The 13743-nt window shown below is 41.1% G+C and overlaps 1 protein-coding gene across 8 annotated transcripts in view; it reads right to left on the bottom strand.

Moving 5' to 3' along the window:
* The window catches only part of RAPGEF4 (Rap guanine nucleotide exchange factor 4), a 298329-nt gene that overhangs the window by 51638 nt on the left and 232948 nt on the right, over positions 1 to 13743 (bottom strand). For all 8 annotated transcript variants that reach the window (XM_058549262.1, XM_058549268.1, XM_058549260.1 and 5 more), the window contains 5 exons: positions 11232 to 11292; positions 9398 to 9474; positions 8851 to 8997; positions 6817 to 6932; positions 1267 to 1355 (listed from right to left, as the gene is read on the bottom strand). In XM_058549262.1, the coding sequence (XP_058405245.1) occupies positions 1267 to 1355; positions 6817 to 6932; positions 8851 to 8997; positions 9398 to 9474; positions 11232 to 11292 (490 nt within the window). The remainder of the gene's footprint in view (positions 1 to 1266; positions 1356 to 6816; positions 6933 to 8850; positions 8998 to 9397; positions 9475 to 11231; positions 11293 to 13743) is intronic.

The raw sequence follows: 13743 nt of genomic DNA, 5'->3' as shown, positions 1-13743 counted from the left end.
AAATACTTATAAGGGGTATATAATAATAATGATAACTTCACCTTGGGTACATTGCAAAGTTGATGGAAATGGACTTTGAACTACTGCTAAACTGTTGAGATGAATCTTAGAACTTCTTTTAGTGAGTAATGTTCTTCTATGAGCTCACTGTGCTTAAAATATTAACCCATTATTCTGAGAGACAGGCCAGTAGCATAGGATTTAAAAAAAAACTTGAATGCGGGCTGTTCCAAAGTCATGTACAAGATGGTAACCAAAGTGGAGAAGGATATAAAAACTCTGAACACTTAGTTCTCTGGTGAGATTCATCTCATTCACTCTCAAATCTCTGTGTCTTAGTTAACAAGACTGGTTTACTGTGAGGTGGTATGATGGGTTGAGTTTTGTCCCCCTAAAAAGATATGTTGAAGTCCTAACCCCCAGGACCTGAGGATGTGACCTTATTTGGAAATAGGGTCTTCAGATGCAGTCAATGCAAAGGATGCCGACGAGGTCATAAGTGTGGGCCCTAATCAGATATGACTGGTGTCCTTATAAAGAGGGGAAACTCGGACACAGAGACAGCTGCACAGAGAGAAGACTACATGAAGAGATACAGGGAGAAAGCCATGTGAAGATGAAGGCAGAGAACAGGGACATGCATCTACAAGCCAAGCAATGCAAAGACTGCCAGCAAAACACCAGAAGCTGGACAAAAAGCATGGAACAGATTCTCCCTCATAGCCCTCAAAAGGAACGAAGCCTGCCAACACCTTGATCTTGGACTTCCTGTCTCCCGAATTGTGAGACAATAAATTTCTGTTGTTTCAGCCATGCAGTTTGTGGTACTTTGTTATGGGAGCCTTAGGAAACTAACACAGGTGGTGTAGTTACACTCTAGGGCAGCCCAAGAATCTATACCCACAGAGAGAACCATTTTACTCCCAGTTGGAGCAAGGTTGTGCCTTTCACGTAGGCAGCTTCAAATCCTTTATGAGAATAGGTAGGATTTAAATTGTAACCTAATAGATGCCTACAGAAGGCTCCTCCTAATTCCTATGAATGAGACTGAGCATCTACAAAGAATAGTCAGGACTAGAGCAGGCAGAGGAGGGTCAGAAGGATTACTCCCTGACCGGGCCAGACAAGGATGCTCCTCTAAGATTAATGCACATAATCCCCTTCTAAAACTGCTTTGGCTCACACACTGAGAATGAACGCAGGATTTTTTTTTTTTACAATGCTCTGCATGGATTTAATGGACACAAAACTGTTCTAGGTGTTTACCTGTTGCTTCGTTTAAAGCTGGCTCAAGGCGTATTGTTTCTAGAAAATGCTCTAAAATTTTTTCAGGTGTCCCTGACATCACAGTATACCTGGATAAGAAATAAAAACATGATTAGTTTTTCAAAAGTGGGCAAATCATTAATAAATAACTTTTCACATATCTAAGTTGTTTATTTTTGAGATCTCAGGGAACCATACTGACTTAACTTATGGCCATATTCACCATAGGGTAAGAGAGACCATGTGCCTTGCCAAAGTCACGCAGGAAGACAATGGAAAAAACACAAATTGGAGTCGTTACTAAAATGTTAATTCTTTCTTCCCTACATGGAACTGAAGTGTTCTTGGAGAGTGGCTTGCAGGCTGGGAACTGAGAAACTTCAGCCTAGTTCCAGGGAGAATAAAAGGAACATGTAAATCCCAGGGCAGTTCAGGTCAGGCAGGGGGAGCTGGCGAGGGGAAGTGACAGTAAACCAGGTTATCCATATATGGGTCACTTGTAGCAAAATTTCAGTCCCACACTGGATTCCCCTGACTATTTCTGGAATGCTCTATCTTTCCCAACTGTATGCTGGTATGAGCTTTGGAAAGGCAGCTAAGAATAAAACAAGAGAAAAGAAAACAAAACCCCAAACACTGATGAGCAAACAAACCCCAGTAGCGTCTGAATAGGAAATAAATGAGCAGTAGAAAATCCATATAATTTGTCTCAATGTCCAATATAAAGTTTTTTGGGGGGGAGGCATTAACCATTATTTCGGAAGATCCATTCATAGGGCTCTAAATCAATAAGGGAAGATTTAGTTTTTAAATTGAATGTGGGTTATTTCAAGATGGTAACAAAACAGTGAATGAACACTATAGGCAGAATACATTAAGATGATCTGGTGTTCCTATTTCAAAACCCAGACTTTGCTTTTCTGCTTGGCATTTCACTTGAAGCCAAATGACTGGGGAGAAAAAGAACAATGAAAATAAAATTCTCTTCTGTTTAGAGAGCAGTGGTAGAATTAGGCTCCAGGAGAACCCAGATCTCTTTGCCTCCTCACTAACAACCTCTCCCTGCCTGTTTGAGACCTTGCAGGAAGGGTGCCAAGACCCCAAGAATATCTCTAACATATTAAATCTCAGAGTCTTCACCTCCTGCCTGAGGGAGTGAAGAGGAGGCATTCAATATATGACCCGGTGCACGTGAAAACAGAGTGAGTCGATCAACCCTGGTATTGAATGAGGTAGCAAATGCAGTCTACCTGGAAGGTAACTGTCAGCCAACACTATTCTGTGTGTATGCGTGTGCGCATGTGTGTGTGTATGCACTCAGGACCAAAAAGAAGCTGAAGAGGTAAATCTTTGGGGAAACCTGGCTTTGGAGCCTAGAGGAGGAGCAGGGGAAATAGAAAAAAATCTACTTTAATCTCAAAAGTATGACCCCTTTCTCAAAGTAAATAAGGTAGAAAACAAGGGTTTTTCCTCTTACAGGCAATCACTATTTGAGGAAAGGAGAGGGCATATCTATAAATGACTTTCGACACTTAAATGGAGAAAATTGCTGAGTTCATTCAATAATTCCTGCAATACATGATTCCTTGATAGTGCTCACCAGATGAGCTGGAAGACGAGCAGCATCTGGCCACACTAATAAGGAACTGCGGTTGGAGGAGGCATTCAACATCTGTCCAATGCTTGCTATGCCCCAGACAACTAGGTGCGCACTGAACAATGTTGTCATGTGTACTCCTGCTAGTTAAATATCTTCATTCTGCAGATGGAGAAACTGCTCAGCAAGGGGAGACATCAGGCCTGTGGTCGCAGAGTTAGTAAATGCGAGATCTCTGCTGTGAGCCGAGTCTGGCTTCAGAGCACGAGTGTGGGTCTCATGGTGCTGCCCTGCCTGTGCAGCAAGACGCTCCGGGCAGAGGCTACGTCCAGGCCCCTGGAACTCATTATGAACAGGAAGTCCCCCGTGCAACTTAAAACCCCCTCTGAAGAGGATTTGTGTGTTTCTGAAAACAAGTTTTATTTAAATAAGTGTGTAAGTACATTACATAGAAAACTAGTTACTTGTTATGTCACATGGCATTGGACATCTTTGCTAGTAAGCTGCAACCTCTATAGCTGGGTACAGGACTGATACATCAGTTTGAAATTTGTTGCTTTGTCAAAAGTTTAACTCTGACAAAAGGTTGGCTTCAGATTCTGGCTGTTATTTGTTTGGACATCCCTTGGCTAGGATATTATGACTGGCCAAAAAGAATAAACGCCTGAGTGGCAAGCCAGGTATCCTGTCATCTCACTAGAAAGAAGTGGCCTCTCAATCTCAGACACCAGGGCACCTTTCTTTTGCTATCAAAGGCTCCCTCTAGTGGTACAGCTGCCATGGCTGCCTCATCCCATCCTCGCCCTCTTCTCTGCTCCACAGATGGCTGTTCAGGTGTTGACATTCTCTAAGAGCAGGGAACTCTGAAGAGGGAGGGCCAGGGAGCTTCTGGCCAGACATAGCCAGCTGTCTGGGATCTTGCAGCTGTGGGTTTGGCTGAACCATCGCTTTATTGCTTCGTTTCAGGCTGGACACTGCCAGGTGCCTACTGCTTGACCTCTGTTTAAATGAGGGACTTGAAGTCCAGACAGCGTGGCTCTTTTCAATTTACAGCATGAAGGAGCTGCTCTAGTTCAAGTTAAAGAGAGCCCCAACTGGTTACATTATCCAAGCTGTGAGGTTTTAAGCCTGTTCCAGAAAATCTTTTCCTAACATGAAGTCTGGAAATGAGGACACTTTTATCTGCACCTAGAACCAAAAAAGAGGTGGGGAGGGCGACCTGAAAGAGATTCTCTTTCTACAAACAAGATAGAGCTGAGCAATGGGTGGTTGATAGCCTAAGGAAAAAGCAACACAGCAACTAAAACAGGAATAGTCATTTCAAATTCTCTTTCTTACTAAAACCACATAAGCACAGAGCAGAAGATGTAATGTTACTCCAAAACCGTAAATGTTTGAGGGATCCATATAGTGTATCCATCATGAGAAACATCATCTTGCTAATGACGTTTTAATTTCATACCCATAGTTGAGTGGCTCGGAGAGAGTCAGGTAGTTTTGAAAGTTTAAAATGTATATGTAAACTATTCTGGATGTCTCAGGGGAAAAGTTAATCCAAAAAATAACATTAACAGTACCAACATGGCAACCCTCTTTGAACTCAAAAAGGACAATTTCTGAGGAGACAGAGGCGCTAATTTTAAGTCCATCCATAGACATGGTTGTTGTCATGTTATCGAAGTTTTCCAGAACATCAGGCCAAAATTCACTTACCCGGCCCCCCTTTTCAAGTCTGGCCTGGCTTGGGAAAGCTTGACATGGACAAGGACCCCTTGAGAAAGTGGCTTTTTACTCTTCAGGGAACTGATTTTGTGGGTGCATTATTCTGTAATCATTGATATGTCTTAAATGGTGTGCTATGAACATGCACAAAGTTTTGAATTATATATGAAATTTGGATTGGTCTACAGGACACAAACAAGGAGCTATAACGGAAATCAGATCCCAGTCGAAAACAAATTTAATACATGTGGCCTCTCCTTTTCTGTTCCCCTCAGTTTGATTTTATTAAAAAGTCTGGGGCCAGCACGGTGGCGCAAGCGGCTAAGTGCGCGCGCTCCGCTGCAGCGGCCCGGGGTTCGCCGGTTCGGAACCCCGGGCGCGCATCGATGCACTGCTTGGCAAGCCATGCTGTGGCAGCGTCCCATATAAAGTGGAGGAAGATGGGCACGGATGTTAGCCCAGGGCCAGTCTTCCTCAGCAAAAAAGAGGAGGATTGGCGGATGTTAGCACATGGCTGATCTCCTCACAAAAAAAGAAAAAAAAAGTCTGTAACTGGAGAGCTCTCTGAATGGAAGATGTTGTAACAAGCAAACGCTTTTGACCATTTCCCCATGGTATGAAGAGGTGAAGGAAGGGAGCCTCCAGAGACCTCTTGGTCAAATGTTTCAAGGTTAAGGAGAATATTCTTTTATTCTTCAAAAGAATATACTTTTGCAGGTAGCAAAATTTTCCTGAGACATCTGAGGCATTATTAAAGAATGCAGATTACCACTATAAAGTGGTCTAGTTATATTTAAGAGCACTGAAGACAATCTTTGGGGGTAGTCCCAACCTTCACATAAAAAATGTTTTCATTCTCATCCTCCTCTGTGGGCTGGAAGGACAACTGCTGAAAACATTTGAGCAAGAACATTTTCAAGAATGGATGGTAGTGAAAAATAAATAATAAAGAACTCTGGATGGTAATTTTATAGGTTTGTAAGTGAAAGGATAGTTTTGTATATAGCCTATTTTATTTCAGCCCTTTTGAAATATATTGGTTTGCACTGTTTACTAGATAGTGCTAAGGATCTCTTATTTTGCTATAATAACCTGTGAGGCCAAAGGAGCAGAAGCATGGAAATTGGTCAAGCTGGACTTGAATCCCAAATCTACCATTACAAGCTTTGTAATCTGGGACAAGCAACCTGTTCCTACATTTCTCCATCTGTTAAAAGGGGTTGTGATAAGGATTAGATAAAATGTGGTATGGCTATTCAATAATATATTTCTTCCCAGCTTCTTTGTAAATATGTTGATTTATCCAGATGAAAATGTCTGAGCCTTAGGCTTTTACTCTAAACAATAAAAATTCATCCATTATGGTGAGTGTCTTGATTAAAGGGAACACCCCATTTCTGTGGCAAACAAAGGAAAATTACTTGGGATGCATTCTTTTTCAACATATTATTTGGTGACATCTCTTTAGCTACAGAATTGGTGTGTTTATTATTCTAAGATTGAAAATTAATCTTTATTTTAAAAACTAGATTCTGTAATTTTCTACAATTTCTTCGAGCTACATTTCCTAATTCTCCTGTTTTACCATTCAAATGTTGGTATATTTGATGAAAAAGTCTCATGTAGGGAGTTGCAGCAAAAGATGGAACTAAACATAGATATACTGAAAAGACTCAAATAAAACAAGGGACTCGAGAAATGTGAACCAAATACCCTTTTGACATTAGCAGGAATAAGCATGGATGAGGCCAAATGGATGCTTCTGGTATGCAATCAACTGACTGTCTTATATTGGAAGTCTGGGTTTCCATCAAAGATGCTCATTCTGATAACAAGATGAAAACACTTCTTGAGAAATCCTCCATATGAAATTCAAATACCAAAGGTTCTCACCACCTAGGGGCCTATGTATCCTTTGAGCCGCCTGGCATTCCTATTTCCATTGTTCTTTCTGTTCTAAAGCTATTACAGTTGAACACTGTATACAGAGAGCGTTTTTAGAGTAGAGGAATATTCTCCCCCAAATTACTCCAAGCAGCACCAAGCTCAATGCAGTGCCGGAAATGGATACATTATACTCCACAAGATGTGTGATTAGTCAATAGAGAGAAAAAAAGTCACACACACTGCTGCCTTCCACAAAAAAGAAGAACATGCTATTGTAGAAATGATGATACCATGTGAAAAGGTTAATCATAGTCTGGCAATTGCAGCGTTGGATGCAAACCTACTTTTGCTGAGGCTGTGAGTTTCCTTGATTAGAAGCCCTGTTCCCTGCTGGGACCTTCTCCAGCACCAAGACATCTTGGTCATGTTCTTTAAGTCTGACTGTATTCGCCTCAACGTCCTGCAAATACAAATTACACCACATACAGATGCTGCCGTTTTCTCAGACAATGAAAAAAATTTCAAATGCTTCAGAAACTCATTTGGTGCTTGTGATGCTAATTGTTGCGTCTACAAATTAAGTCATTTTCAAAGTCAAGGGCTGGAACGGTCAGAGAGAGGACCAGATGAGGTTTGAGGCATGTGGTTTTAAAACTTTGTTTTTACCCCGGATTCAGAAAAACAGCAGAGTAGAGAGGAATGTGGCTGTGCTCTGAGAAACCTTTCAGAGAGGGTGATAGAGCAGGAAGATAAGAGAGCAAATACACTGATTATAAAAATATGTGGCAAATAGCACTCAGCTTCGGCAAAGTTCTTTCATTCTGATTTTCTTCTGGGGGTATTTAGTTTTCATAGGAGTGGCATCTTTTCTCTCTAATCAAAAGACTTTGCTATTTTTTTTAAAAATCAGTTTGAAATGTGTAAAAACATTCTTCAGTTATTTTGGATAATTTTATAAATTACATCAGTGATAATGGTCTCAATCTGATTCTTTCAAAGAATCTTCTGGCTGAGTGTAAACTCCACGTGAGTAAACTTCAAAGAGTTAGTAAAGTTTACCCCTAAATTTCAATGTCATTTTGATAATTTTAATGTGCTTTTTCTCATCATTTGGTCCCCACTTTAAAAGAGATCAGATAAGAACCAAGTCAAATTCCATGTGGTATTTTTTCTATCTTAGTCAATGGTATAATTTTTAATTTAACTTTCTTTGCATTAAGAGAACGCATTCCTAAGGCGAACTTTGTTGTCAGAAATTTTGCCACCAAAGGCATATGCTTAAGGCTGTGTAGGGATAGGTGTCCACGTATAAGGAATGGAGAATGACATTGTGAATTATCATTAAATAATGCCAATGTACCAGAAAGCACAGAAGCTGCATTTAGGACTTTAGGGTAGGATAGAGAAAGATGCTAAGGCTGGGAGAGGCCAAGTAGGGAGTCTGCTCTGTGAGCCAAGGATGGGAAAAGAACAAATTGATCATAGGGGGAACAGTCCCAATGAGTGAACTCAAACTAGGGCGGGATGGACTGTAGGCCACTCGAGAGGCCAGGACTGATGGGACATTGTCATTATCCCCAGCAGTCCACAATCAGGCCTCTACCAGCCAAAGCTGGGTGGTGCCTCCCAAGGGACCAGAGGCTGCATGGTGGAGAAAGACCAGAGACCATCTCTTTTAAATATCACCTACTCTCACAAACCTTAACAAGCTTAGATTAGGCCCATCTGAAGAGCCAACTTTAAGTGCAATTTCATGGCTCCCTCTACCACCCCAATTATTCTTCACCTACTTGCCAAAGTCTGAAATTCTTTTAGTGTGAATCAATTCGACATAAAGGACTTGAAATGAAAACGCTTAGTTGGAGTAACCCATGATTGATGTTATTTCCCACTAAAATGTAATCACTCAATAAATCAAGAGAGTGTGTGATAATATGAGAAAGGTTCAGATTTGAGATTTGAACCTTTGAGAAAGGTTCAGAAGAGATAGGAGGTGGAGACTGGGATAGGAGGTCTAGGATAAAGACATGGAGAGTGACGAGGGGAAGGACACAAAAAGGGAAGACTGGGATTGCCAAAGAGAAACGTCTCAGACTTTGACATTTTGCCAAGGCAATCCCTATCTGTCTTCAATTCTCATGGACCAGTTCAGGTGTATGCAGAGTTAGTTGGTCCAGCATAGCATGCCACATGTGCCGCTTTACTGGAATAGGATGGATACCAGCACATTGAAAGTACCGGGTTTGTAACCCAGGCTCTTTGTTCCTAGAGCATCCATTAATCAGAGTATTGCTCAGTTAGCACTACACTCAAATCTTTGCCTATCCGACAAAAGGAAAAATGGGATGCCCCTCAGCCACACTTTGCCTTGGACTCACCCTCAAGATCCGGTTGAAATCCTCCTTGTCTACTCTCAAGAAATGGCAATTATCTTCTCGCAAGACGATGGAGGCAGCTCTCGGGGCATCGTTCACTAGTGCTAACTTGCCAAAGTCATCTCCCTCATGCAGGGTACAGACCACACCCTGGAGAGAGCAGAACATTCAGATGAAGATGATCCCCGAAGTGGGGCAAACACCCACCACAGACCCTTTCCCCTAAAACACTGTATATATAAATGGGCTACCCAGGGATGCCACAGGGGGGGTCGCATAATTCAATTATAATGTTTCATTTTTCTTTCATTGAGTGATATGGACTAGGGCCTAACTTAAATGTATACATTATAATTTATAAGGAGATGAGCCCCAGAAAGTCCAATACGACTCTGAGTATGATAATTTATGATTAGAGATGCTACAATGTCTTTTCTACATTGAGTAACAATGTTGTTGGAATTTAATCGTAGCACTACATTGTTAATACTTAAAGCCACACTAGTAAGTGGAGCATAATAAAGTTTCAAAAAGAAAAAGATATATATACCTTTCCGTAAATGACTACATTCACTGATCCTTTTAGAATAATGTACCAGGAGGTACCTTCTTCCCCCTGGTTAAACACTAGACACAAAAAGATGAAAAGACTTATGACAAGAATAGAAGCACATCAATATAAATTACAGCTTATCAAATCATCATTTTTAATTCCCCAGAATTACACATTTATTCCAGAAGGGAAAAAAAATTACTGGCATATACTAACTTATTCAGGTGGAATATTATTTCCTTTTCTATAGAACATGAAAGGAACAGAAATACTGCACTACTTGCTATGCCCTAAAAGATAGGTATTTACTAGATATCAATTCACTAGGAATCCATTTCTTAAAGCAATAAATACACTTTCCCCCACAAATCATGAAAATTTATTATGCTACAGAAAATAGTTTTTAAAAGTTACCTGACCAGTAATGTTAAGTTTGAAAACATGCAAATCAGCACTACATATTGTTTATGAATACATATCTAAACATTTTTTTAAAAAATGGGTTGGAATGATAACTATGTTGTATACGGTAGGAGTTACCTTGGGGAGGGAAAGAGAAGAATGAGATAGAGGAGGAAATAAGGGGCCTTCAACTGTATCTGTATAATTTCATTCTTTAGAAAATGTGAAAAAAATATGGCATAATGTTAGTGTTTGATAAAGATTAAAAAGGAGTTTGTAATAATCTCTATTTTTTGTTTGAAATATTTAAATTTCTCATAAAATGAAAACAATGAGTAAGTTTGAATGAAAAGAATAAAAGAGAAGTTGTAAGTAATCAGTGATCATAAAAATAAAAAAACATTAAAGTGAACCTTTAAAATTTAAAGAAAGGACATTTTTACTAAGATAAATATCAGTGTTAGAAACACTTTTGATGACTGAAAGTAAAACATTTTGAAATATAATTTTTAATTCTTTTTGCTTTTACAATTCATGTTCCCTGCTTATTTGACTAACACAACTCAGCCTGAAGAAAGAGCAAGATTTTCCAGAGAACGTCTCTGGAAAAGTTAACAGGTGTCCATTAAAAAAGTATTCTGTGTTTCACTAGGTTTAGGAAGTGTTGGTTTAAACGGAGTGAACATTTTTCTTTCTTGCAGAACTTCTGAGAATCTTAGCAAGCTGATGCATCTTATGATTCTTCAAGAGAGATTAGGGAAGGTGGCATTTCCTGAGCTGAGTAGACCACTAACCATGTTTTTCAAGAAAAATTTTGTAGGACGAATGGGAAATGCCAGTCTAAATAATTTTGTTCATGTTTATTAATATCAAATGTTCATTTCTTGCTTCCAAATAAGATCATAGAACTAAACTACAACCAGGATTCTGGAGAGATACTATATATTAATACTGCATAAGTATTTGGGGCAAAGACATTCTCTCTGGGTTGGAGCTGATAGTGGATAGAGAGAAGAGAAAGAAAGCAGGATAGTTTATCATTCTAACTAGCAACCTCAAGAGACAGATTAGTTCCTCTAAAGCCACAAACTGAAGTGAGGTCACCGTGAAATGTCTTGCCTAGGGTTCTGCCTGGAGAGCAGAGACTTTATCCCACACTCTTTGAAGACTGCCTTGAGCCAGCAGGGTAGGGAGCAAGAGGCAACTCAGGCTGGCAACCACTGCCATGCTGGTACCAGAAAACCACGTGCTGCAGAATAACAGACACGTGCTGGGAATAATCACAGGTTGAGAAAAGCAAAAGTGCCACGTAATGTCCTGCCAAGTCAGACCTGGGCCCAAGAAAGGGGAGCATCTGCAGTCAGGCTCCCGCGGCACATGTTCGCGAGGGTCTAGCCAGGCACAATGTTCAATTACAGCTTTCACTTACACACGGTTCCTCCTTTGGCATGAGACTCAAAAATTAGAACACCTGCTAACTCCCGTTTCACCTAGAAGAAAAAGAAAGAATGTGGAAAGGCCAGATTTGGGGGTGGGGGAAAGGGGCTTGTTCCCCTTCTGAACAGTGCTAACTGTACCCTTCTTCCCACACAGCCATCTCCCACCTCACTTGCTGCTACTCTCATCTAGAACCACTTTCACTAGATTTGCCACTATATTCTTAAAGCTTTTACAAAAGCTATTTTATAAGCTAATTCATACAAGACAATCTCCCTACCGACCGTCCAAAACATGGCTTCACACGTATGAACTAGCAATTTCTCTGCCTATCTTTTACCTTGGGTGAGAAGGTGAGAGCATCTACAATATCATACGACTCTGTTGCTATTAGAGGCCCTTCCTTGCATCACACATAACGCACCACTGCAAATGTTGGCATCATTCAACCTTGAAGTTGAATGATTAAGCTTAAATGTAGGGGCAGATTTATATTCCTAGATAGCTAAATTTTTATAAAATTCCAAATAATGGTCCCAAATTATGGCTCTATCTCCCTAAGAACCAAATAACCTGAGAATTTCCACAGTGCCTGGGTCCCTGGGGTTTGAGGTAGAAGGTGAGACTACCCATAATCCTCCCAATTCCACCAAGACTGGGAAGTCAGAACATAGGCATGCTGAGGACCTGGAGCACAGGTGGGAAAAAGAGTCTTTCCTCACTTCCCTCTATGACATGAGCTCATGGAGCCTCAGCTGCTGGCCCCGACATATGTAGGAGCTCCCCAGGTGAGGCTCCCGGGCACCAGACCTATCCCACCACGGGGAGTGGGGATGACAAAGGCAGTAGTGGGTGGAAGGGGAGTCCGGGCTGGACCAGACCCCTGGATACTCCATGTAGGTGAGCAAGCTTCGGGACCCCCAGTAGTGCAGGTGGAGAGGAATGTGAAGGCAGCTGTGTCTGGGTTGAGAGGTGAATGGTTCGGAGTCCTTCTGCTTGGGGTTGTGGCAAATGCCTCACTGCTCTCGGCAGAGACCTGAACTCTACCCCCCAGAGCAGGCGGCGCAGGCACTGCCATCGTGTGACAGCATAACATCACCTAGTGAGCTGGGAATGAACACAAATTAGGCGTGTAGATATTGCTGAGGGGCCGCAGTACAGTAGTACCCCCTTCTCTGGGGTTTTAGTTATCTGGTCCACTGTGGTCTGAAAATATTAAATGGAAAATTCCAGAAATAAACAATTCATAAGTTCTAAACTGCACGCCATTCTGAGCAGCATGATGAAATCTCGCGCTGTCTCTCCTGGAACGTGAATCATCCCTTTGTCCAGCGTATCCGCACTGTATACGCTACCCGCCCATTAATCACTCAGTAGCCGTCTGGATTATCAGATAGACTGTTGTGGTATCACAGTGCTTGTGTTCAAGCAACCTTTATTTTACTTAATAATGGCCCCAAAGGGCAAGAGTAGTGATGCTGGCAATTCGGATATGCCAAAGAGAAGCTGTAAAATGCTTCTTTTAAGTGAAAAGGTGAAAGTTCTTGACTTAATAAGGAAAGAAAAAAAAAAATCATATACTGAGGTTGCTAAGACTTACAGTAACTTTTATTACAGTATATTGCTATAATTATTCTATTTTATTGTTAGTTATTGTTAATCTCTTACTGTGTCTAATTTATAAATTAAACTTTAAGTATATATGTATAGGAAAAAACATAGTATATATAGGGTTTGGAACTATCTGAGGTTTCAGGCATCCACTGGGGGTCTTGGAACATATTCCCTGTGGATAATGGGGGACTACTGTATATAATCTGCAAACACAGTATATAATCTGTGAATGCTGAAACTTATTATTATTATTGAACTATTAGCATATAGGAGACTCATGTTGCCTGGAAATCATGTTCCTATGTTCCTCCTATGGCAGGAGGCATTTCTGTCCCTAATCAGAGGCCAAATTTCTGTCCAAGGTTCCTAAATACCTTAATCAGGTAAAAGTTCAGAGTCAGATATGGCCACTGGGCCATTTTTCACTAGCAGGTACTGCTACTGTACGCTAACATATCTGAACTAATGCTCTCTTGAACTTTCCGCTTTCTTTCTCAATAGGGCAGCAAACTTGGGCAAAGCCACCCCCTTGGGCCAGGACAGGTCATCTTGATTTCCCTCCTTCCTCCCTCTGGCTCTATATTTCATGGAGGGGTCTCAGAGCCCCTCTTAAGGCCTGGCTCTCTTGTCTAAGTGTTTAGGTTCCAAGACTCAGATTTGGAAGGATGAAGCCCGTGTTACAAACCTACTCACATCATACTGCACTGGGGTTTAGGGCACATGGGCAACTACTAATAATGTGATAATGCTTGATCCCCTTTTGGTGATTGTTCTCGGGTATAACTTCCTTAGCATCTCATGAGAAAGAGTAGGGGTGACTTACGAGGTAGAACTCAGGCATTCTTTCTCCCCCCACCCAACATACCAGAATACCCTCCTCCAGTCCTAAC

The sequence above is a fragment of the Diceros bicornis genome, chromosome 10 (assembly GCF_020826845.1).
Source record: "Diceros bicornis minor isolate mBicDic1 chromosome 10, mDicBic1.mat.cur, whole genome shotgun sequence".
NCBI lineage: Eukaryota > Metazoa > Chordata > Mammalia > Perissodactyla > Rhinocerotidae > Diceros > Diceros bicornis.
Note: the sequence above shows the minus strand (reverse complement) of the source record. Positions and strands in the feature narration are given on the sequence as shown.